At 44.5% G+C, this 26700-nt stretch overlaps 1 protein-coding gene across 1 annotated transcript; it reads left to right on the top strand.

Moving 5' to 3' along the window:
* The first annotated feature begins 324 nt into the window (after nucleotides 1–324).
* LOC115640867 (killer cell lectin-like receptor subfamily B member 1B allele A) lies at nucleotides 325–15419 on the top strand. The gene is made up of 6 exons (XM_030543944.1): nucleotides 325–452; nucleotides 10901–10999; nucleotides 11367–11480; nucleotides 13622–13776; nucleotides 14233–14342; nucleotides 15192–15419. Exons 1-6 carry the CDS (start codon nucleotides 410–412, stop codon nucleotides 15310–15312), a joined length of 642 nt encoding a protein of 213 aa, XP_030399804.1. The 5' UTR covers nucleotides 325–409; the 3' UTR covers nucleotides 15313–15419.
* The last annotated feature ends 11281 nt before the right edge of the window (nucleotides 15420–26700 follow it).

Genomic DNA, 26700 nt, shown 5'->3' with positions numbered 1-26700 from the left:
AGGAGAACAATTGATCACTGTCCTCTTAATAACAGTGTTATGGGAAAAGGGAAAATAGGAGAGATATAGAGGACCCCTGCTAAAGGTTGTTTTCTGCTTCCCTGAGTTAGGGTCTATCACCCATGGGCGGAGCAACAATGACACTTTGCCAGAATTAAAGGTGAACCAAAGAGGGTTTATTAACATAACACTGTTAGGTAAACAAGGATAAAGCAACAACAATAACTTGGTGGTCTGAGAAACAGAGGGCGTGGAGCTGGTCTTACTATTCCCCAATACAGACTATGGACTAACAACAAGATTATTATTTTACAGATGAGATGACAATCAGAACAAGGAAAGCAGGCGTGTCCGTCTGGTCTGCCACAGCTCCTGATGAGGTGGATCCAGACCTTCGACCGTGTCATGAATGCACACAGGAGGAACTTGGATCAGTTGGAATGATCTTTCAGGTAAGCAGGACCTCAGGTAAGCGCTGATGATGGTACTTGTCTCTCGAAGACTGTGCAAACACAACTGACATGGGGTGGTTCTGGGCAGACGGCACTTGGAGACTGGCACATAGGGTTTATATATGCAGCATCTAGGCAGATTAGCCAGGTCACGAACTCAGTCTTTTCCCGCCACACTTGAAAAGAGCACCAAAAGCTTAACAAGCAGGAACCCCAATATGGCCCCCAAACAACAAAATATACAGATTTGAAATGGTGATGACAGGAAAATTTCAAAATAACAGTAAATGACAGCAAATTACCATAGAACCTTACAACAGCTCTCAACATATTTGAAGACTGTTATCAGGTTCCCACCCCCCAGGGTTCTTTTCACAAGATTAAATATGCCAGGTCTTCAGGGTCAAGTAGGTTGGTTTCTTGGGGTTGGGCAAGCTATTGCTGTCTCAGACCTTCATAGATTCCATGGCCAGAAGGGATGACCGTGAACACCTCGTCTGACCTCCTATAAAACACTGGCCAGGGATCTGCCCCAAAATAATTCCTAGAGCAGATCTCTTAGGAAAAAAACATCTGATCTTGACTTAAACATGGTCAGTGAGAGAGAATCCATCACAATGCTTGGTAAGTTGTTCCAGTGGTTAATTACTCTCAACTGTTAAAAATATACACCTTATTTCCAGTCTGAACTTGTCTAGCATCAACTTCCAGCTATTGGATCATGTCAGACCTTTTTCTGCTGGACTGAAGAGCCCATTATTAAATATTTGTTCTTCCTGTAGGTACTTCTAGACTGTAATCAAGTCACCTCTGAAGCGTCTCTTTGTTTAGCTATATAGATCGAGCCCCTTGAGTTTTTCACTACAAGGCATATTTTTTAATCTTTAATCATTTTTATAGATTTCTTGGAACACTTTCCAATTTATGACCATCTTTCTTAAATTGTGGACATCGGAGCTGGACACAGGATTCCAGCAGCTGTCACATCAGTGTCAAATATAGAGGTAAAATAACCTCTCTACACCTACTCTAGATTCCCCTCTTTATGCACCCCAGGATCGCATTAGCCCTTTTGGCCAGTTTTGCACTGGGAGCTCATGTACAGCTGACTATCCACCATGACCCCCAAATCTCTCTGAGTCGCTGCTTCCCAGGAGAGAGTCCCCTGTTCTCTAATCATGCCCTGTAGACTTTCTTCCTACCTGTATACATTTACATGTAGCCATATTAAAATGCATATTGTTCATTTGTGCCCAGCTTACCAAGTGATCCAGATAGTTCTGTATCAATGACCTGTTCACTTCATTGATTATCACTCCCCCAATTTTTGTATAATCTTGTGATGATTTAATGTTTTCTTCCAGGTCATTTTTATTAATGTTAAATAGTGTGGGTCCAAAAACCGAACCCTGCAGGACCCCTCTGGAAACAGATCGGCTGGATGATGATTCCCTATTTATAACTACACGTTGAGACATATCCATTAGCCAGCTTTTAATCCATCTAATGTTTGCCATGTTAATTTTATAGCTCTCTAGTTTTTTAAATCAAAATGTCACTTGGTACCAAGTCAAACATAAGTATGTTACATTTATCAACTAAACTTGTAATGTCAACATAAAAAAGATATCAAGTTATTTTGTCAGGATCTATTTTCCATAAACCCTTATTGATTAGCATTGATTATATTACCTTCCATTAATTCTTTGTTAATAGATTAATTAACTAGTCCTAGTAAAGCTCCCCCTGCTGGACACTCACCAGGCTTCTGTGGTTGGGTCCCATCATGCTAGACCCTTGTGTCGTAAGCTACCTGACTCTGAGCTGGCCTCAGCATGCTTTCGTTCACTGGTTTCTCTGGCATGTTCCCTGGACTCAGGCAGTATGTCTATTGCCCCATCATGGAAATGGGACCTTGTGGTCCAGTTATCCTAGTGCCCCACATAGACATCCCAGTAGCTTAAGCACTTTTCTACAGAGGTCTGACCTTATGGGTATTTGGGTTTACAGTTTACCTCTCCTGCGGAGTGTGATAGTTGAAGCATGTAACACAGAGGCTTTGCAAATGGCTCCCAAACCAATCACTGTTCTTTTAGGTAGCTCCAGAGATGTACAGCTCTTGCCAAAACACTAAAACATCTATACACCATTCTCGTTTCACTTTCCTCACCATGCTGGAGTGTTTGTCATGATTTGGGGGAGTATCTTTTCAGGGTTCCAAGTCCCCTCCTCTGTACCTCTCTCCTCATGACTTCTCCTCTGGAATGTGCAGTCTGCTCTTTCCTCCTGCCTGCTTCTTTTAACCTTGGCTGGTCCCACAGTCAAAGAAGGACCACTTTGCTACAAAAGCATGCCTCTCTGTTCCTCTCTCCTGCTCAAACTTCCTCTGTCTCAGAGTCCTTCTGAGTCTTTGGACAAAATCAGCACCTGGTTTCTTTGTTTTCCTGTTTGTGGACTTTCTATTCTCCAAAACCCACTTCCTTCAGACCATCTGGGTCAAACTGGTTCTCCCAGATCAGACACCCTCCTTAGCATACCCATAGTTTGGTCAGAGACCAGGTATTATGGTTAATGATTTCTTTTATTTATTCTACTGGTTCTTTCAGATCATGGAAGGAAAGGAAGAGGGGGTGTTATACATCCTGCCAGACACACTGAGGCATTTAGTGATACAGAAATTTCATAAAATTAACCAAAATTTATAAATTGTAGATAGACAGATTCCCCAAATCATCTCAATTGCATTTTTCAAGGAATTTGGCAGGTGTGCTTCTCCAAAGGAGATGTTGATTATTTCCATGAGTAGTGGGCATAGCTGTTCCTACCTGACATGTAACAGCGAGGAGGGGCATGGATCTGTTTCACAGGTTGTATCTCAAACATTTTTCAGGGCTTCTTGATGGGGGCGATCTCAGGGATGGAGGGATGAATAATACAATCTGGTGAGCAATGGAATTTTCTTTCCCAGTCAGCTCCATTCATACAGATTTGGTTGATCTTATCCGTGAAGCATGTTGACAGCTCTTCACAGAAGCTGACGCCTGGGTCTGATGTTTGGGCTATGCAGCCTGGATTGCTTAGCCAGTTCACTGTGCAAAATAGCTCCATTGACCATGATTCTGCTGCATGGATGTTGGAGGATCAGAAGGGTTGTTTTGCCTCCTTTACTGCAGTGCTGTAGTCATTAGAATTTCTGTACAGAGAGGTGGATTTGCTGCAGTAACAGGAGGGGTACGAGGGATGGACAGAGAAGTGAGGAGGAGACACCTCTGGAGCTGCAGATTTATCAACCAGGTAGTTAATAAACTAATGTTACTAGCAAGTGGTACGTGAGATGTAGAGGTGCCGGCATTATTGCATAAGACCAGTTTCCTCCAACTGTACTTCTTACTTGTCAGGTCACTGTGTGACTAGGGAACCTGATTATTTTCCTGTGGGCAAAATTTCTGCAGAACCTTGGCTGATTCCTATAGTCCAGGGATCAGACACAGGGCTCTGTCCTGTGAAGTGCTGAGCACCCTTTCCTCCCATTACTTCAGTAGGATGTCGCTCAGTGCCTTGTAGTCCTAGTGCAACAGAGAAGCTTTTCCCTGGGTCAGGTGCAGGTTGCAAAGGAAGTACTATTACAAGAGTCTGAATATCTCAAAGGAATGATACTAATGATGTTATTGCAGGTTTAGCCATTGGCCTTCATTTAAGCCATGGTGATTCTCAAACTTTTGCACTGGTGACCCCTTTCCCACATGAAGCCTCTGAGTGCCGCCACCCCCTTATCAATTAAAAACACTTTTTTGTATCTTTAACACTGTTATAAATGCTAGAGGCAAAGCAGGGTTTGAAATGGAGGTTGACAGCTTGTGATCCCGATGTAGTAACCTGACAACCCTCTGAGGGGTCCCAACCCCCAGTTTGAGAACCCCCGATTTAAGATAAGTTAAGAAAAGCCCTGGCTGGGATGATTTAGTTGTGGTTGGTCCTGCTTTGAGCAGAGGGTTGGACTAGATGACCTCCTGAGGTCTCTTCCAATTCTAATCTTCTATGATTCTATAATCACAAGTCCCCACTTAAGACAAAGGTGGACGTGAGCATTGTGTGGGAGAAGACTCCACCGTGTATTGTTTGGCCAGAGATATATGTGTGTGTGTATGTGTGAAGAGAAGCATGAGACAGAGCAGAGAGAGTGAAACCGGGGGTGGAAGGTGAGAGGGGAACAGACACAGCCTCAGCAACAAGCCACTGGGAGCATGGTTTGCCCAGGGGAGTAGCCTAGAGAGAGGATTTGGGTTGGAAAGCTGAAATGAGTTTTGGACCTGAGAACAAGGACTATGGGTCCTGTTTGGTTCCTCTTGTGTCTGGGGAAACAGGACTTTGTACATTCTTTGTAAATAAGATTGCATCAAAGGTAACGGACTCCATCAGCAATTTCTCTTCCTAACTGGAACAACCCACAAAGCTCCCAACTTTGAGTAGACAGTCAGGTTAAAAGGGGTAACAGTGCAGAACCTGAATAAAATAGCTAGAGAGAGGGATATGACTGTCCCTAGTGATGAGATAAATTAAAGACATCTGTCCCCAATGGGAAATATGAATTGTAATTAAAAAGTTCATATTTTTCAATCTGTTTTCCAGTTTTATGTGATGATAAGAATTCTCATCTTAAAATGTCCAGAGCTTCTGAACCAAACATAACAGGGAGCAGCTTCCTTTTAATATAGGAAAAATCAACAGTTCATCTGATCCCAGTACCAGCTCTAATGTATTGAGAGACTGTCTCAGATTAGCTGGTGCAATTGTACTTCAAACGCTTCATCTCTAGTGCCTGGATTTCTCTCTTAGCTTGCTAGGAAAGAAGAAAGTCAAAACCTTCTGATACACACTTCCTCTTACTGGATACGTCCGTCATCTTGGTTCATGCATAAATATGAGGCAACTCTTAGACAGTCTGCCTTCTTGTACCTTCTCATCTTCCTCTGCACTTGCCATGGCTGGAGAAATAGTATATGCTGATTTAAACATTCCTGGAGCTTTTCCCACTTCAAAGTCACTGCATCCAGCTCAGCACCCCAGTAAGTGTATTTAACTTCTTCGTTTTGTAGCGGTATGCTCTCTTTTTTTGGTTTGGATTTCACTTTTTGGGTGAGTTTGTTTTTGTTTTTGTTTTTTACTGGTAGCACAGATATTTAAAGAAAGATTTTCTAGAAACAAAATGCAGGTGGGAGTCTCTATGTTCCGTTTGTATGTTAGAACTCAGCAAATATGAGGTAATTTACCACCTGTCAGAACTAGGAACTGAATCTCTTTAATGTAATATTGTGAATTTTATTTTAATGTTAATACAGAGTGTCACAGAAATCTTCAGAGCTGCTGACAGTCTATACATGTAAACTCCATGTGAAGAACAATACAGCTTTATTTTATGGCATTTTTATACATATTTCATAAACACTTGGGGGTGGATATTCATACTGTATTGACGATGCAGTACATAGTGTAGTGGGGTAAATCAGAGGTAAAGAGCAATGCACTGGTCAAGTCTTGGAAAGACTGAACACAAGGAGTCTGAGAGACTTATTTCAGTGTCTTTCATTTATTCTTGGAGAGAACGTTATATCACACAGATCAGGGAGAAGAGATTGGATTTGGAAAATTGCTGACAAGTCAGTGCAGAGGGTCATGGAGGTGATTCCACATGGTGAGGGAAGTGAGGAGGAAAGGATTCATGAAGAGGCAAGTAGGGAGACTGAAGTCTAGTATCCCAGGTTAGGAAATAGGTGAGAAAAAGAGAAAGAAATGAAGGGCAACTTGGTCAATAAAGGGTGAAGAAAACAGTGGGGGATGCAGCAGGGGGTTGTACTGGTTTCTGAATAGACCTGGATAGGGAGAATTTGTGAGGAATCAAGTCGTTACACTTCAGAGCAATTAAACTTTGGACAACTCTTAACAAAGATGATTACAGTAGGAAGAAGAGGAAGAAAAATAATAGCTTTCAGTGCTCCAGGAATAATGAATATACAAGGAACTGTAAACTAAACTTAAAAGGATGTAAAATGTAAATATATAAATCATAGTATATTTTTTTACAAGACTCTCCTGAAAAGATTGGGATCTGGAGATAAAAAATCCTAATAATATAATAAAATAGTAAATATATTAGCTATTTTCAGAGCATATTTTCTATAAATAGAGTCAGGCTACTAATGAGAGGCCATTTTAGATTACTATTATGCTGTTAATCTTAGAATCAAAATATATAAAGCTGATATTTCAGTTGACGAGCAAATTAAATACTAATAGTTCAGATATTTTATCACTCAGTCTGTGTATAGTACAGTATATGCAGGATTACATATAAAAAGTTAAAAACCATTACTTAGTTTGCACAGTGAAGCATTCAAAAGTTAGGACATGCCAGACATACAGTTGCTGGTACAACCTTAATTCTGCCCCACTGTGCAACCATCTTGTGTATTCTATGAGGCCGGGATCCTTTAGGAAAAAAGTAGTCTCTAATTACATGGACATACATTGTCATAATCGATATGCACAAGGGAACAGAGATAAGTTTCCTGAAGCAATTGTAAATCTAGCATTTCTTAACTTTTGAGTGTTTGACTTTGCAATCTAAATAACATTCTTTTGAGAAAAAACAACAAGGAGTCCTTGTGGCACCTTAGAGACTAACAAATGTATTTGGGCATAAGCTTTCGTGGGCTGTAATGCATCTGATTAATGGGTTATAGCCCATGAAAGCTTATGCCCAAATGAATTTGTTAGTCTCTAAGTTGCTACAAGGACTCCTTGTTGTTTTTGCTGATACACACTAACATGGCTACCCCTCTGAAATCATTCTTTTGGGAGTCTTCTTTGTATGTAATTTACTAGATTTTTTTTAAAGGAAAAGGGTAAAACCAAATTCTGTTATGTGCCACTGTAGCAACCCCCATCATGTATTTTCAGCAAAGTTTGAACCCTGAAGGGTCAGCATTGCAGCACGAACTGCTACTGCTTGAACAACAAGACTAATGTAATTAGCTGGCTGCAGCAAAAGTCTTATCACGGAGGGAGGAAATAGACCAATGGGTTCAGATGTGGTTTGTGGTATGGCTCTTGGGGGAGCCCAGTCCATGCCAGATCTCTCTCCTTTCAAGCCTCCCAGAGTTGGAACTCCGGTCCCTTGTGATGCACCCAGGCCACTGGGGTCATGGGCTGGGTCCCGGATGCTGTTGGGGAAAACCTGACCAGGCTCTCTGCCCCCAGGGAGTTGGGGGAGCTCCAGCCCCATGTAGTGCCCCGTGGGGCTGTAAAATGGAAATGTGTTGCTGTGGCCAGGAGTTGGGTCCCTACATATGTCCTTTACTTTCCTTGGAATCTGGAGCTTAAACTGTGGAGTCACCGTAGTTACATTCGTCAAAGAGTTTCTAGTATAAGCCTAATTTTTTAACACCATCTCTAACCTCCCTCCCCCCCTCCCTGTTTGATCCTGAAATTTGTTAATCTGGGGCCAGACAAGAATTTTATTTTTATTTTTTTGAAAATTTGAAGTTAATTTAACAAATCATTTAATTATTTTAATTAAAAACAGAAAATCAGCTGTTTACTATTTTAAAAATACATCATTTTTTGTCCACTTATGTCTCTAGAACATCTTGTTCTATTAAGGTCGTAAGATTTTTTTATTAAGTCTCACTGAGAATTCTCACATAAGATGAACTCTTATGAATAATGGGCTATAGTTTTTAAAGTTACTTGAAGTTAAGTTCTTTGATATTGAAAGCAAGTCTCCTGTTGTGATTACAAACTCAGTGGAGCCTAGAGACTGTTGCTTTTTTGATTTTAAATTATGTTTTTAAGTCTCTAGCTCTTTTCCTCTTTGAAGACAGCCTTGAAAATGTAAAGTGATTTCTAAGATTGTACTTCCTGGTGGATTTTCTAATTTTTTTTACAGTAGGAAAATATCAGAGCCATTTTAAAAGCACCAAACATTAGCATGTCAAGAAGTGAACAGTTAGGGGACTAAGCATGTTCTCTCTGCCACGCTCTATTGGTAATTTTCTAAATCCTTCCCTCACAGCCTTTTTGCACCATCCAACCAACCATCACTTTCTTCCCTAAAATTTGAAAACTATGTGCAAATGTCAACATAGCAAGTTACTAGGAGACTAGTTTCCCATTCAAAGACTTTACTGTTCAAGGGATTTAAAAACTGAATCATGTTCAGAAATTATTCTGCAGATTTGAATAATGGAAGTCAAGATAGTCACAATCTGTTTGCAGATGTAAAGAGAAAGAGACGTGACCTCTAATTATTTTCTCAGGTCAAGTTATACCTTTCCCATGACAAGAAGATGCTGCTATACAACATGAATATTTGTAAATTTGACAGAATATGCAAAAGGAAGGTGATGCAAGGGATCTTTCCTCCAAGAATTTTCAAGCCCCATCAGTCACTGATGCGAGTCAGATATTCAGGAATCTGTTCAAACCTTAATGGAGACGACAACCCAAACCTCCTGCCCCAGTAGAAATCTAGGTTTTGGTGGAAGCTCCATCAGCCACTGTCTGCTCCAATTCTGGTGCCTCATCGATCAGCATTGGCACCGGCCTAGCCTACTGTCCCTCCACACCGGTGTTTGAGATGATAACATGAGGGACAGTGATACTTCCAGGACATGGAAGAATCTCCATTTGGGGACACTACTATGCCATTGTCCTGCACGAAAATATAGTCTTTCTGTAGTGCCACCTCCTAGTGAATAGACATCCTTGGTTTCAAGAGCATCTCAGGAAGAGGGCCAATTCTCTGGAGCTCAAGGTAGGTACCTCTGCAGTGGAGTTGTTCAATATTCTGTAGGCCCAGGTGAAAGAAAATGTTATCCCACCAGTCAGGGGCTGACAAATCTTACAAAGGACATTTGGCTGACTCTTGTGCTTTTTCCCCTGGTCTCTAAGAGAACAGGCCAGATGTATCCTGTCCCATCAGAAAGATGTCAGTTCCTTCAGCAACACCATACCCCCAACTCTGTGATGGTGTCAGTGGCCCAGGACAGGCCCAGAGCCTTGTCTTCTGCTCTCACAAACAGAGAAAGGAAAAGATTTGTCTCCTTTGGTTGTAGGGAATATGCCTCAGACTCTCTAGGAATGCAAGTCTTGAGTTACTAACCAGTAATGTCCAGGTAGAGCTGTGCTCCCCGGGATACCCTGAACCCCTCTTGGAGTCTCTTCCAGAGGAACAAAAGCAGGTGGCGGGGCGCTGGTACTGGAGGGGCTGTACAATGGGTAAACATCCTCTTAACATAGCATATGATGCCTTGGATACCAATACAAGGGGTGTGGCCACTGGGATAGTCCTGTGTAGATGTTCCTGACCCCACTGCCCAGCCCTCATTACAGCAGCCCAGTGGAGGATAGAAGATCTGCCTTTTAAGGGCCAGTGAGAAGATCTGGAGACGATCAAATCTACTCTTTGCCAGAAGTTGGGAATGGGTGACAGGGGATGGATTATTTGATGATTTCCTGTTCTGTTCATTCCCTCTGGGGCACCGGGCACTGGCACTGTCAGAAGAAAGGACACTGAATTAGACAGACCTTTGGTCTGAGCCAGTATGACCATGCTTATTAGAAGCATATATATCACCTAGTCTGAGAATTATCTGAACCTTGACATGTTTCAAAGGTAGGGCTCAGCAACAACCTCTGTCAGGTGTATTGCTCACTAAGGAAGTTCCAACCTTTCTCCACAGTGGCAGTGGGAAGAGACCTCAAAAGCACAAGAACAAACACTTCCAGCGTTCTTCATCACAGTCCTCCTCCTCTGCCTACAAGCAGCTGATTTAATGGGACACTCAGGAGCCAAACAAGTCTCTAGCACCTTCCCCTCTGACATTCTCTATCCTCTGCTATACGGGGAGATTTTAGCAAACCAGTAAAGTGCCTGAAACCATTATTGCTTATTGTTAAAAGCAGCCAAGTCAGCAGGCCATACAGTGGCCATGCAGCAGGCTTAGCTTAACCAAGGCAGGGGTTTTGGGTGACACAGAAAAGGCAGCTTGTCCCCACATCTTTCCTGTTAAAAACTGTGTTGAAGTAGCTATACGTGCATTTTAGGGTCCTCAAGGCTGCAAACTCTGGGGGAAAAACCCACAGCTGGTTAATCAATAATCAGAAGGAAATCTCTTGCTTGACCGTTGATGTGGACTTGCTGACTAGTAAACATTAGTTGTCTTTGGCATTTTCTTCAGCTTTCCTCTACTTCCATCCAGTTGGGCAATTAATGTTGCCCTTGTGAGGGTGATGTGGCCTCAGAGTTTTAAACTCCGTGCATGATCATTTTCCTCCTCATATTACATGAGCCTGAACTTTAATCCTTATCTCCAGCTGAGCAGCCTCCAACGGAGAAGAAGTTTCCATGTTTCATTATGAAACTTTACACTAGATTTTGACTCTTGCAGAAATCCCTCAGTGCCCACGCTGGCATCGGATGGCTTTATGGCTTGGATGGGCCGGGAACGTCATCCTAGCAGCAGCTGTGATCGCGCTTGGTGTTTGGGGTGAGTATCTCAGTGCCACAGATTCATTGGCTCAGCGAATTCTCCTCTTCCCCGGCAATTCCATTTAGATTCTATTTTTTTGGCCTCCAAAACATTTCTGAATAAATTACCAGGCATTTCATCACTGCCATAGACATCAAAAGTGTTACATAAACAAAGTAGAGTTGAGAACTTGATACATGAAACATGCATTATTTGGCTGTAACAGCTGCACCGTGAGAAGTGCAAAAATGTGGAATGACCCTTACAATGGATAGAGTCAGATTCCATCTCACGCCACTTTTCTGTCCCCATTGTAACTCGATAGATCTCCCACAGTATTTGGTGAATTGATACTTTTTACCTTTTGTTACACATCCTTGTGAAGGTCAGACTGGAAGCCCGAGAACAACAAATGGAATTGAATGTAATTCCAGCCCGAAGGATTCCCAGTCTTGTTCGAATCAAAATTTGTATCCAAAGCCAGACAACAACTCAACAGGTAACTGTATCTTCTATTCTTTGTACTCTTTGCAACGTTGTGTCCACCTGGAAGAACGCTCACTCCAAACTCACTGATTGAAAATTCAGCTACTGTGTCACAATAACTTATACATAGCTGAGAGGTGCCAGAGCTTCATCTTCCCGTCCTTATTTTTCTTGTCATTTGTTCTGTTTGATGGCTGCAAAATAAATACTACAACTGACTGAAACATACCTGATTCTTAATCAGAAAAGAGGGTTTTGTCAAATTTTATTTTTCATGATACGATTTATTTTTCAATTTTCTGAAATTTTTCCAAAGGGGAAATTTTCAGAGAAAAACTAAATATTTAATTTCAAAATCATGACCTTTTCCCCACTTTCCTATACATTTTATCTTTTCACATCTTTCCTCCAGTGGAGAGAAAAATAGGAGAGAAAGCAAAAAAGGGGAAAACCCTCTGATAATTTGCCAGGGAAAATCTCACTTTTCAGGCAGCTTTGATAAATAAATTTTCAGCTGTTTGTGCAGAGTAGTAGGAGTGATATCTAGTGGTCATTCAAAGTACTTCCAATATGTACAAAACAAGCACATTTTATATCCTTTCACTTACCATTGTAGTGTGATCACATGTGGGGTGAAACTTGCTAGCTGTTTAGTAGCACACAACATTATACAATACCACAGGAGAGGAAATGAAAAACAATTCCAAATCCCAGATAGTTTCAAATGTTTTTGCATGGTGCAGCATATTTTAACACAGAGCACCTAATGGATGCCTGCCTTCCCATGTGTAAACTGCCAGACCCCACCCTCCTCACCTCCCTTTTGCAATCCAATAACATCCCAATGGCAACTACAGAAGTTGCTCATAGAAAAGTAGTACACCTCTACCCTGATATAACGCTGTCCTCGGGAGCCAAAAAATCTTACTGCATTATGGTTGAAACTGCATTATATCAAATTAGCTTTGATCCGCTGGAGTGCACAGCCCTGCCTCCCCGGAGCAGTGCTTTACCGTGTTAAATACGAATTCTTGTTATATTGGGTCACGTTATATCGGGGTAGAGATGTACTGGGAAAGCATTACATGTAATTGTAGCTGTCTTGTAGTGAGATACAGCAGCTGGAAACAAAGAGAAGCCAGGCACATGTGACTTGTCAGCTTTCATAGAGCACCTACAAGCATCCCATAGACCATAATTTGGAAATATTTGCCACATCCAATTGAAATTTCTAGAGAGATTTTTAGGGAGGAAATAATGTAGTTGCACAAGCTGGTAAATCCTCTGTTAGTCAAAAGAGGATGCTGGGATTTTAATTATCGTAAGTGTAGACACAGCCAGAGTGGGGTGGTGTCAGAGCTGGGTTTAGAACCCAGGTGTTCAGCCTCCCTACTCTGCCACTAGATTGCGCCGGCTTTCCCTATACTGACTTTTGAGGCACTGAGTAGAGGTATTCAGGATGTGCATGTGCAGATTTTAGGTGAGGCTTGTAACACCACGTGGTAGCAGCAATCCAGGAAACTAAAGGCCCATCTGTCATGTGCCCTGAATGACACAGGGGTCTGGTGGAGAAAACTAGTCTGGGACTATGTAATTACGGATTGGATCATAATGCATATGCACAAGGGAACCCAATAGAAATTGCACAGGCAACCTTAATTCTGACACTTCCTAACTTTTGAGTGCTTGACTTTGCAACCGCAATACTGTTCTTGTAAGGTGGTTTTGTGTGTGTTTGTGTGTGTGATCAGCACGCAGCCCTCAGCACTTCCTATGAGAATCCCTTACCTCTCTCCTACTACTTTTAAAGGGCTCCAGAAGTGGTTCAGCAGAGAAGGTGACAGTTCTGTCGTGTCTTTCATTTCAGCGGTTCGGTGCTCCTTGGGGGGAAATGCATTGTGTGTTACTGAGCCTGTAAAATGTGAATTGTGTGCCTGAGCTCATGAATTCCTATTCACATTACAGCTCTGCCAGAGCACCTCTCTCCTGCCTCACACCCCCAGTGAGCCTTTCCTCAAACAAGCAATGAACAAAGAGAAATGTCTTGGCTGAGAATGTTTATCGTTTGAAAGCCCCTTGTGAACACAGGGAAGCTCAGCATTGTTCAGAAGCTTCCAGCCTATTTAATGCTGCCTTTTCCATATCTCTTTCCAGAGGGCTGTGGATGCAAACTGTGCCCTGCTGACTGGCTGCTGCACAAGAACAAGTGCTATTGGGTCTCTAAAGAAAGTAAAACCTGGAGTGAGAGTCGTGAGGACTGCTCAGCGAAGAGCTCTCAGATCCTGGTGATCCAAGACAAGAAGGAGATGGTACAGTAAATAAAGATGGCTTAACCCGCCCCTTGAGAATAAGTGGGTTTTTTACCCACGAAAACTTATGCCCAAATAAATCTGTGAGTCTTTAAGGTGCCACCGGGCTCCTTGTTGGTTTTGTGGATACAGACTAACATGGCTAACCCTCTGATACTTGAGAGATGAGTGTCGCTAGTCATAATGTAATACAATGGGCTTGCAGCAAAACAACAATGCCCTGGCTGTATGGCATTTGGCTTAAGAAAAATCTATTCCAGAGCACATTAAAATGTCATTGATACGTGGAAGGGAAGGATGGGGTGAGACTGGGAAAGAGAAACATCAGAAATCGGGTTTATACCTATTGCAGAGCTGTGTAGCAGGTTCTCTTCCTTCATTTGCTGAGAGAGCAAAGAAGCCAGAGAATTCCAGCAGGTTATACTCACCCAGACTCCTCCGTCCTGTCACTTACAGGCGTACGTACTGAGTATTCCACAGCTGAACCTGGTCTGGCTTGGACTCCAGGTTCCATCCCCAGAGAGGAAATGGACCTGGGTGGATGGCGCCACGTTCGATGAAACACTGTGAGTGTTCATGGGGCCTATTCTGGCTTTGAAACTGAGTGTGTCTTGCACAGTGCACAAGTGGGAACACAAGGTTAGTGCTCTGTAGTGCTAGCAGGAGCAGAGGCTGTCTGTGAGCACAAGTACAGTTAAGCACCAGGCAGAGTCCTCCCCATGGAGAGCTGGTCAGTCTCAAGCCCCCGTGTGCTTGCAAGACCACAGGATGAAGGGGGGTCAGGCCAGGGTCTCTTTGGAGAATGGGCATGTCTGGGAAGACACTAGTTTAAGCACAATCCTTGTCTTGCTGAAGAGGCACTTAGCTGTTCACACCTATGTTAGCTCTCGGCTGTGCTGCTCTGCCTGAGTAAGGTGGCCCTTGTCCAGCAATGTGCTTGCTAATGCAGGATCAGGGTCCCCTCTCCTGCTGAGCAGCACATTTTACCTCCCTCAGGCTGCCATGGGGGTGGGGAAAGTGGCGGTATTTTCCCAAGCCCCGCCCACCAACTAAGCTCCACCCACTTCAGACACCACTCAGTGCACATGGCACAGTTGTACAAAACAGGACCACACGGGTGCTGCTGGGCTCCTGGGCTTGGCTCCCCAGCAGTGGGGTTTGAACACACCCACAGGCGGTGATGATCAATCATGGCGGTTGATTTTGCAAGTGGACAAGTGTTTTCCAGCACTGAACTGAGCCTCCCCAGCTCCTTTCCCACTCTGGGAGGCACGTTACTAACTAGGGCTCTGTAGAAAAGTAGGGCTGAAGGAAGCTAGTATGGAGATAGGCCACCCCTCCGAACGAGGGATAGCTGCTAAAGATCTTGCTCAGTAAAGCTAAACACCCAGCGACTCCTGCTCTTTGTTCCCCAGGTTCCAGCTAACAGGCACTGCTGACAGGGAGAGCTGTGGGATGATCAAAGGGAACCGCACTATTTCGGAAACCTACACGGCTGTAGCTAAATGGATTTGTGAGAAAGTTGCCCTGAAATAAGCAGTCACACCAGTGAGCTGCACTTGCGTAACTGAAATGGCGAGCACCCTTGCTTATTTTCTAAAAGAAAAACATATTTGCTAATTAAAGAATTCTAAAGCCTCCGACAAACTCATTTTCCAAGAAAGATCCATTCACTTATTCCTCAGGATCAGGGTCTGATTTCATGAGGAGCTGGCTGCCTCCTGGGCATCGAGTGTGAGCAGACACTCTTGGCTCTTAGAAACAATTTGAAAATTAAAAGTCGTAAAGCACCAGTGTCACTTTTGGAGACCTACCTGCCATCTGGCCACATCTCAGAAAGGCACCGTTTTGAACATTCTTCCACCCTGCCCCACTTTCAGCCATAGCCTCTAATTCTGTGGGAGATTTAGATGAAAAAGCACCAGTTTGTATTCCCACATCTGGTAGTTGCTTACCATTTATGCACCCAAATCTGGGCACACAATAGTTCTTGTCACAGATCCACAGGGTCTGGTCTATGCCCAGCCTGTAACTAACACCTTTACTAGGCTGGGCCTGGCCTGTGGCCTCCCAGACTCTGAAACTGGGCCCTCAGCACCAGCTATTCCTCTCTCTCTCTCTCTGTGGCTCCCTGCAGTGGTTCCAGACTCCTACAGGAGGCTTGTGTACGCTGTATCCCTGCAGCACACACTGCTCGCAGTATTTGCAGCAACACCAGGCAGCCTTTTCAAAACAAGGTAACAATTTATAAGTCACCTGGCTACAGAATCTGTAAGTCCTCAGAGCAGCATAGAAAGGCAAAGGTTAAGGCCTGGTCCCCAATGCCATCAGCCAGTCGAGCTGGCATGGGATCCATTTTTGTCTCCATCTCCTTATCAGTCCCAAGTGTGAGATTCTCTATCTTCCCAGAGGTCAGCCCTTCTCCCAGCCATCACCTTTCCCCTTTGTTCTCCCACTGGGGCCTTTGTCCTGCTTCTCTTCCGAGATGTGACAGGGGAAATGTCCTTTGTTTTAGTTGGTGTTTGCTAGGCCTGAACATCACGGCCAGTGGGGTTCCCATTGCCTTTCCAAATTCTCCATTGATTTGGGCCAGTTTCTACCAGTCCTTTAATGACCCCCTTCATAGCATCCCAGACAGCTGTGTGACACAAACACCTCCTGTCTCTTAATCTGCCCCCAAGAACATATTTAACCCATTTGCACCCTGTGGGTAGCAATACAAAGCATTCAGGGAAACTGAGGCACATAGGTGTCAAAATATTGCAGAAAATGCCCACTGCAATAATGATGATATCCTATCTCCTAGAACTGGAAGGGACCCTGAAAGGTCATTGAGTCCAGCCTCCTACCTTCATTAGCAGAACTAAGTACTGATTTTGCCCCCAATCCCTAAGTGGCCCCCTCAAGGATTGAATTCACAATCCTGGGTTTAGTGGGCCAATGCGCAAACCACTGAGCTATCCCTCCCCCAAAAACGCCCTTGTAGGTACAGTTCTTTGTGTGCTAATCTACAGTCCACAGTGAGACCTCCCATTGGAAAATCTGATCCTAATCTTTGCAGGCACTGCTCTGGGAATTCACAGGATTCAAAGCTGGCACTTGCTAGCCATTGAGAGTCACCCTCTGCCCATAAACTGCTCCTCTAGCCTGACTGGCCAGTTTTTCTGGTGGTGGTGGCAGGGCAGGGCAGTGTCACTGACTTACAGTGTCTATGCTATGCTCTAACCTTCCATCAGTCTCCTGCTAGTAACTACTTTAGTGTCCTGGACCCCAACGATCCCCACTGTTCTGCAACAGCCAGCCTGTAGCCTCAATGACTCTGAGACCAGGGCCTTGGGGCCCAAGCAACCCATTTGGCAAGCTGAACTGAGGTAGGATCCTGTTCAGACTTTCCTCTCCAGGGTGCAGTGCCCTCAGTGAATATCTGCAGCGACCCCAGGCAGCCTTTTCAACATAAGGTACCAATTCATCAGTCACCTGCAATACAGAAGCTGAAAGGCTGTAGGCTAGCATCAAAGAGGTAGTCTTAGGCCAAAGATCAGATGGGGCAGGGTCCCATGGGTTCACCATTCCCTGCTTCCATGGGCTCCACCTTTGTTCTGAGCTGACTCAAGCAGCAATCTCGCCCCTTTGTTCTCCAGCCACAGCCAGGCTCAGGTGCCTCATCTTCCCCTTTGGCAGTGTGACATTGCACTCCATATGCTTATGAGTGTAAATATAATGTAACTGGAATATGCTTTATGCAAAGATCTTTTGTAAATTATGATTACAAAGCTTATAATCTACTGAGTGTGGTCATCCTATTTGTATGAATGTATCATTCTTGAATCTAAAACTAGAAATATGAAGCATTACTCTGAAGTCCTATTGTAATGATGCAAAGTGTGGGCCATTAATGGTGGCTTGGAATTTTAATGGCTCCCATTAACTAGGACAATTAATTGTGAGCGGCTCTGTTTACTTGCAAAACTTCCCAGGTATGTGCAGGCCAGTACTGGAAGGATGAAGGCTGGGGTCTCATAGGACATGTGACCATGTCACATGATACTGGAATTCATCTTAAACCTGGTGCTTTTCTATTTAGAAGGAGAGGTGGGAACCCAGAGAGAGACAAAGGATTCCCACCTTGTGCCAAAGTTATAAAAGGGGGTGGAGCAGAACAAAGAAGCCCAATCATGTGAAATCCCTGGCTTTTCACCTAAGATGCCTGCTGGAACTAACAAGGTCTGTACCAGGGGAAAGGATTGGGCCCAGACTAGGAAGAAGTCTAGTCTGTGAAAGAAGCTTATTGGAACATCTCTGAGGGGGAGATTTTACCTGTATTCAATTTCTTAATGTATTAAGCTTAAACTTGCATGTTTTGTTTTATTTTGCTGAGTAACTTACTTTGTTCTGTCTGTTATTACTTGAAACCACATAAATCCTACTTTTTATACTTAATAAAATCACTTCTCTTTATTAATTAACCCAGAGTAAGTCATTAATATCTAGGGGAGCAAACAGCTGTGCATATCTCTCTATCAGTGTTTTAGAGGACGGACAATTTACCTTGTTTAAGCTTTATACACAGTAAAATGGATTTATTTGGGGTTTGGATCCCAATGGGAACTGGGTGTTTGGGTGCTGGAGATAGGTGACCTGCTGAGCATTTTTTCATCAAAGTCTGCAGCTTTGGGGGCATGGACCAGACTTGGATCTGTGTTTGCAGCTGGCAAGCGTGTCTGGCTCAAGAAGGCAGGATTCTGGAGTCCCAAGGTGACAGGAAAAATGGGCTCAAAGGCAAATTCAGCACGTGAAGGTGACAGCTGCAAGGAGTCCTTGATGTGGAGGAGAAAATACAGGGCAAAATGGGATAGTGTGTGACATGACATTCAATCCAATGAGTGTCTGTAACCAGCTGTCCTGTGCCCTTGGGATTTCTTAATACTATATTGCTACAGGGGAGGGATTGCTCAGTGGTTTGAGCATTGGCAATCTAAACCCAGGGCTGTAAGTTCAGTCTTTGAGTGAGACACTTAGGGATCTGTGGCAAAATTGGTCCTGCTAGTGAAGGCAGGGGGCTGGACTCCATGACCCTTCAGGGTCCCTTCCAGTTCTATGAGAGAGGTATATCTCCACATATTATATTATATTATATTATTATTATGGCTCAGAGCTCTGACCCCACTATCCAGCCCACAAGTATAAAGTTGTCACCCTGGCTTCCATTACTCTAGCTACTCCTCACAGAGTGGCCTAAACAGCCCTTCTGGTCCGACATCTCCCCAGATCCATCTACCCCAAGTTCTTAGCTACCAAACACTCAGACTTTTCCCCTGGAGGTGTAAAAGGAGCCCCCAGTTATCAGTTTGCTTTGGTACACACCCTCCACAACGTTTGGACACCAGAGAAAAAATCACAGATTCACTAAATGAAATAGTAAGGAAAAGCAAACCCACGTTACATAGAAAATAAACATAGAGCAATTTTATCTCAGCAATTCCCAAACATTTTCCCTGCGTGACTCCATTTTCAGCCTTATGGCTTTCTGCAACCCCAGACACTATGGAGGGTGCCCTGACAAAATGGTGGCCTCTGCATAGCGTGACCTTTCATGCAACATACATGCAAGGTCATGTTGTGAAAAGCAAAACAGCGGGACACCCTTCATTCATGGTGTGACCTCCCCGTGGAGTCTCAACCCCTTAGTTTGGGAACTGTTGAGTTACTTATTGCCTCTGAACAGTTTCCCAGTGTGCCCTTGTCATAGAGGGGATCCAGCGTTTCACGGACAGCTTAGAGGCAGTCCCTCAGTTTCTGGATACCTTTCACTTCAACCTCCTTCTTTTAACTGGGTTTGCACGATCTTTGTTTTTTCTTTCTCCCAGACTATGGTAATTCACAGTTATTCAGCAGGTGGGGAGTGAGGGTGAAATTCCCTCTCAACTTGGTAGCTGGGGCTTTTGTGTCTTACCACTAATGGTCCATCATTTATCTTTTCCTGGGTTGTACCAGGGATCATTACTTGTGTCTGGTTTTGTGTAAACAGCTGTCTTGCGAGGAGCCCTTCCCTTCTGTGAGGTGTACTTGAAATTGTAGTACAGGTTATGAGCATACTATTTAATATATATAGATTCACAACCCCAGTCTGTATACATAATTTATAATGACCATCAAATTCAGAACATCTTCAAGTTTTCATAAAATACCTTACTTTTGATATTTTTATACACTAACGTATAAAACCAGTTGATTCAATTGCTTACTCTTCATGGTTCAGAGCCACTGTTCTCCCTTTGCCGTGTTTGGACCCTGATTGTTACAGTGTGGAGTAATGTGATTTACCTCTACTGTCCATACCAAGACACGTGCATTTAATTTCCTAGGCTGGCTTTTTAAGAAAACTTGTGCTAATGTGCACTTCCTGGCTTTGAGAGAGCTAAACACCTTATGCTACTGATACAAGTTCAGGATGATAATGTTAGCCTCCATAATATCATCCCTAGATTCAGAAAACTGATTTATGCCTCTCTACCTCCAGAACACATGCTTCCATAGGAAGTATTTAAGGTGCATAGGAAGTATTTAAGGTCCTTGCTGGGACGAAACCGTTATCAGTACAAGGTTCTACCCTTTTGGTCTCTTAACAGTACTGAGGGTGCTCACCAACGTCTTGGCAGTGATTGCGGCCCATCTCAGAACACTAAGCATAGCAGTTTATTCACACCTGGACGACTGGCTTGCCAGAGGGAAATCGCAACGTAGGTACAAAGTTTCAGCCTTCAGATTTTCCAACTCTTGAGCAACCTCAGCCTGAAGATTGACAAAGAAAAATCCACTTTTACTCCAACACAATGAATAGAGCGCATAGGGGTGATTTTGTACTTCAAGACAGCCAGAGCTCATCTGCCCCAGGGCAGATTTGTAACCATGTCCAGTCTCATCAAACAGCTTCAGTTGAATCCATACACTACAGTAAGGACTGTCCAAGTCTGCTTGGACACATGGCCTCCTGCACTATTGTCATGCAGCATGCCAGACTACACTTATGCTGCATGCAGGATTGGCTGAAATCAGCATTCGAGCTGAGCAGATGTAATTTAGACATGCTGCTGCAGATTCCAGAGAATGTTCTCGCCTCTTTTAACTAATTGAAAGAACTGAGTAAGATGTGCAGAAGAGTATTCTTTTCACTGCCACGCCCAACCTGATGCATTACTTCTGGGGAGAACAGCATACCTAGATCACCATCAAGCACAAGGCAAATGGACTTGTGAGGAGGCTTCCCTACTTATTAATGTGTTGGAACTCAGAGTTGGCATCAAGTTCTTACCTCTTATTAAAGGGCAGCCTATCTAGATTATGGCAGACAACATAGACTCACATAGATTCCAAGGTGAGAGAGGACTATCGTAATCGTCTAGTCTGGCCTCCTGTGTAACATGGGCTGGAGACCTGCCCCCTGCGCTGCTCCGGCGGTGCTCCTCCTTCCGCGCACCCCGAAGGATCCTCTTGCATCCCCTGGGGTGCGCTTTGGAGACCACCGATCTAGGGTGTAACACGTAACTTGTTTGTATCAATGCTGAGAGTCTCCACTAGGGGTCAGCATTACACAGCACACATCCCTCCTTAATCAGGAGCAGAATTAGGCTTTAGGAGACTCCCAGCAGTTCCAAGACATTGTGAACACTAATGGATTATCCATTCTTTGCACCTATACACAGCCAACCATCCATAGATCCCATAGTGTTTTGGGTGAGCCTGTTTACACTGACTTTAGAGAGGATGAAATTAAGGCAGATGCAATTTCACATAATCAGTAAGTAGCAGACTTAGGTATAGAACCCAGGCATCCTGACTCAGCGCCTCTCCCCACTCCCACCAGACCTCCTCCCCCCGGGGCCACAACTCTCCCCCTCTTCCACCCACCTTCCCCCCACCGCCCAGGACTGCCCCTCTCCCCCCAGACAACCCCTCTCTCCCTCACTTCTCCCACTCAGGCCACCCCTCTCCCCTTCCCTCCCTTCCCTCTGGGGCAGCCCCTATCTCTCCCTTCTTCCCCATCTCCCTGGGACCACCCCTTCCCCCCTCCCGAGGGCCACCCCTTCCCTGAGGCTGCCCCCTCCTTCTCTCCAGCACCACTCTTCTCCCCCTCCCCAGAGCTGCTCCTCTCCTCCAGCCCTGGAGCCACCCCTCTCCCCATCCTTGCTTCCCACTACCCCGGGCAGGGCCAGCTCCAAGCACTAGCTTAGAAAGCAGGTGCTTGGGGCAGCCAGTCCCGGAGAGAGGCAGCATGTCCAGCTATTCAGCGGCAGTTCGGCAGTGGGTCCCTCACTCCCACTCAGAGCAAAGGACCAGCCTCCGAATTGCTGCCAAAGTGCCACAGATCATGATCGTGTCCTTTTTTTTTTTAAGCTGCTTGGGGTGGCAAAAACTCTGGAGCTGGCCCTGACCCCGGGGTCCACTGCTCTTCCTGGGGACACCCCTTTCTCCCTCCCTCCCCCCCTCACCACTCTGGGACTGGGTCTCTCCCCCTTCACCAGGCCTTCCTTCCCGCTCCTAGTATCTGGGGACCTGGGTCTCCCACTCAGCTAAAACAGCCGCTTACCGACTCTTGGTGCAGGGGAGAATGTCACAGTGGGGATTTGCTACCTTTATACAGCTACTTCCCCAATGCACCTCCCACAGCTCGTCATCCTCTTGTCTCCAGTTCAGAGAGTTTCTGTCCTTTGTCAGCAGTTCCCCTTCCCTCCAATTTCCTGCCGTTATATGGCCTGCCCAGCTCATTTCTGGGTCGCTGTCCTGTGGGGTTTGTAGGTCTCTGGCCTGATTCCCTGCTCCCTGTGTCCCATGGTACTGTCCCCCTCATCCGTCCATTATGTACTGTATACACACACATATACACAGTATAAGTTTTATACAAACAATCTAATACTGTACACAGCAGTGATGACTGTGAAGCTTGGTTGAGGTGTAGGAGTCAGAGGGTGGGATATTTCCCAGGGAACGCCTTGTTGCTAAATGATGAACTAGCACTCGGCTGAGCCCTCAAGGGTTAACACATTGTTGTTAATGTAGCCTCACATTCTAATGATCAGATCGCCGATTACTAATAGCTGTCTCTTCTTAAAAACTGGAGTTCCCTCCCTCAGCTCCAGTGGGATGTTCTCCTTCCCTGAGGCTTTCATCCTCCTCAACAGCACAGAGGCAGTCAGACCCGGAGGTGGGACCGTTCTTCTGTCCCGGAAAGCCTAATCTATGTACCTCTCTGCCTCCCTTAGCTCCTCCAGCTCAGCCACCCTGGTCTTCAAAGTCGTACACAGTCTCTGAGGGCCAGGAGCTCCTTGCACCGAATCCATACATATGGCACCTGCCCACAGGACAGGTAATCATACATGCTGAATTGGGTGTAATAAACTGGGTAGCACCTCTGTTGCTGGACTTCTGCCTGCGTTCTCTTTTTACTCCTGCAGCTCGTTCCTTTGTTGTTGTTTTGTTTTTATCAGGAGGTGTTTTTTGGCTTAAGTTAAAAGACGTTTAAGGAATCTTAAGTGTACATAGCCCGTCCTCCCAGGTCCCCTTTGTAAACCCCCTCGCAAAACTCCCCTGTTAGCTGCTTCTCTAGTCGCTTAGGAGTGAGCTTTGTAAAGCCCTGGTCTTCCTGAGTAGCCCCGCCTCCTGGTTAAGGGTTGATGGGTGATAAAGAGCTTAGGGATCAAAGCCTCGTTAAGAAGCTCTCAGCCTTGCCTAGCAGGCCACCTGGCTTAGCGCCCCATCAGCTTGCCAAGTAGATTTAAAACAAGCCACTTTTCACTTGTTTTTAAGTGGACTTTTTAAGTGGACTTGTCTTGTAATTTCTTTGAGTTACTTGTTTTTGGGCTTTTCCAGCTCTTTAAGGGGCTTGTTACTTCTCATTTTGGGCTTCCTGCTTGAAGTGGCTTATTGATTGTTGCTTGTTTTGGGCTTCCAAAGGAGTGGCTGCTGCTTTTTTTTTTTAATTTCCCGCCAGAGAGCATGATTGGCTCCCGGTTGTACAATCCCTCTAACCAAAATCTGGAGGAGACTGACAGACCCCAGGACCAATGGGGAGAGGCCAACGCTCCAGGTCAGCCCAATTGACAGGGCACTACAGGCCAATGAGGGAAGGGATTCAGGGAACCAAGAGCCCGGGAGTGGGAGAACTGACTCTTACTCCACGCACTTTGGATGATCCCCAAATTAGTCAAAACAATAGTTAAGAATAAAATTGTCAGACACATAGAAAAACAAACTGTTGAGCAATAGTCAACATTGTTTCTGTAAAGGGAAATTGCGTCTTACTAATCTATTAGAGTTCTTTGAAGGGGTCAACAAACGCGGACAAGGGGGATCCAGTGGACATAGTGTACTTAAGATTTCCAGAAAGCCTTTGACAAGGTCCCTCACCAAAGGCTGTTACGTAAATTAAGCTGTCATGGGATAAAAGGGAAGGTCCTTTCATGGATTGAAACTAGTTAAAAGACAGGGAACAAAGGATAGGAATTAATGGTCAATTCTCAGAATGAAGAGGGGTAATTAGTGGTGTTCCCCAAGGGTCAGTCCTAGGACCAATCCTATTCATTCATAAATGATCTGGAGAAAGGGGTAAACAGTGAGCTGGCAAAGTTTGCAGACGATACTAAACTGCTCAAGATAGTTAAGACCAAAGCAGACTGTGAAGAACTTCAAAAAGATCTCACAAAACTAAGTGATTGGGCAACAAAATGACAAATGAAATTTAATGTGGATAAATGTAAAGTAATGCACGCTGGAAAAAATAACCCCAACTATACAAACAATATGATGGGGGCTAATTTAGTTACAACAAGTCAGGAAAAAGATCTTGGAGTCATCGTGGATAGTTGTCTAAAGATGTCCACACAGTGTGCAGAGGTGGTCAAAAAAGCAAACAGGATGTTAGGAATCATTAAAAAGGGGATAGAGAATAAGACTGAGAATATATTATTGCCATTATATAAGCAATGTTAAGCCCACATCTTGAATACTGTGTACAGATGTGGTCTCCTCACCTCAAAAAAGATATACTGGCACTGGAAAAGGTTCAGAGAAGGACAACTAAAACAATTAGGGGTTTGGAACGGGTCCCATATCAGGAGAGATTAAAGAGGCAAGGACTCTTCAGCTTGGAAAAGAGACTAAGGAGGGATATGATAGAGGTATATAAAATTATGAGTGATGTGGAGAGAGTAGATAAGGAAACGTTATTTACTTATTCCTGTAATATAAGAACTAGGGGTCACCAAATGAAATGAATAGGCAGCAGGTTTACAACAAATAAAAGGATGTTCTTCTTCACGCAGCGCACAGTCAACTTGAGGAACTCCTTGCCTGAGGAGGTTGTGAAGATTAGGACTATAACAGCATTTTAAAAAGAACTGGATAAATTCATAAGTCCATAAATGGCTATTAGCCAGCACAAGTAAGGAATGGTGTCCCTAGCCTCTGTTTTTCAGAGGATGGAGATGGATGGCAGGAGAGAGAACACTTGATCATTGCCGTTAGGTTCACTCCCTCTGGGGCACCTGGCATTGGCCACTGTTAGTAGACAAGATACTGGGCTAGATGGACCTTTGGTCTGACCTGGTACGGCCGTTCTTATGTTCTAATTTACTTAGACACTCCAGTTTCCCAGTACCACCACCAGTGCCACTCATTATGGGGATGAAAGGTTATGAAAAGCAATACCCCAGTAAAAGAAAAAAGGTTCTCTTGATCCCAAAGAACCAAGCCCCAGATCCAGGTCAATATACAAATCAGATCTTACCCACAAATCACGCTGTTGCCAATCCTTTAGAATCTAAAATCTAAAGATATATTCATAAAAGGAAAAAATATAGATGAGAGCTAGAATTGGTTAAATGGAATCAATTAGATAAAGTAATGGCACAGTTCTTGGTTCAGGCTTGTAGCAGAGACAGAATAAACTGCAGGTTCAAATTAAGTCTCTGGAGTACATCCCCCACTGGGATGGGTCATCAGTCCTTTGTAGCAAGTCCCTCCAGAGGTAAGAAGCAGGACTGAAGACAAGATGGAGATGAGGCATCAGTCTTTTATAGTCTTTTCCAGGTGTAAGAACCTCTTTGTCCTTACTGTGGAAAATTACAGCAAAATGGAGTCTGGAGTCACATGGGCAAGTCCCTGCATACTTTGCTGAGTTACAAGGCGTATTTGCCTTCTCTCAATGGGTCAATTGTGTAGCTGATGGTCCTTAATGGGCCATCAAGCAGGCTAGGCAGAGCTAACACCAACTTGTCTGGGGTGTCACCCAGAAGCACAGCATAATTTTGAAATACTGACAGTATAGAGGCAATATTTATAACCATAACCTTGTTTTAGACAGCTCATTTGACCTCCTTTATACCAGATTTGGTGCCACTATAGGACCTTGGTTGCAACAATGATCTACGTGATCCCAGATTATGCCAATAACATCACACTTACCTACTGTAAACTCTTTGGGGGCAGAGACCGGGTCTCATGACCCTTCTAAAGAGCCTGGCATGTGGCTGCTGTACTGACAACTTTCACGTGCTTTAGCCTCTGGGGGTGAGGGGGGGCTGCCCATGGTCAGAGGAAGGCTCAGAGTTCCCTTTCTACTGCACTGAGGGTGGTTTCGTCCTTTCAGAACCATTTGTTTCAAAGGAACCTAATCTGTGGGAAGCTCTGATTAGTGCCTTTGGCAGGTTCTAAATACAGCTAGAAAGGGCCAGTTTACTTCCCCCCTCCCGCCGCCTCGCCTGTTACATTAACAGCACAGCGCTTTACCTGCAGGCCATGTGTTTACTTAGCGCTCCTGGGCGGGGGGGGGGGGAGAGCAGAGAGAGGAGCCAGCCCTCGGTTGGGAGCCTGTGGGGGTGGGCCTGGAGACAGGCTAGTTATTGGGAAACTGGGGGGAGAGGAGGAGAG

Source organism: Gopherus evgoodei, unplaced genomic scaffold, assembly GCF_007399415.2.
Source record: "Gopherus evgoodei ecotype Sinaloan lineage unplaced genomic scaffold, rGopEvg1_v1.p scaffold_32_arrow_ctg1, whole genome shotgun sequence".
Taxonomy (NCBI): Eukaryota; Metazoa; Chordata; order Testudines; family Testudinidae; genus Gopherus; species Gopherus evgoodei.
The sequence above is the reverse complement of the archived record's forward strand: the minus strand, read 5'-3'. Positions and strand labels throughout refer to the sequence as shown.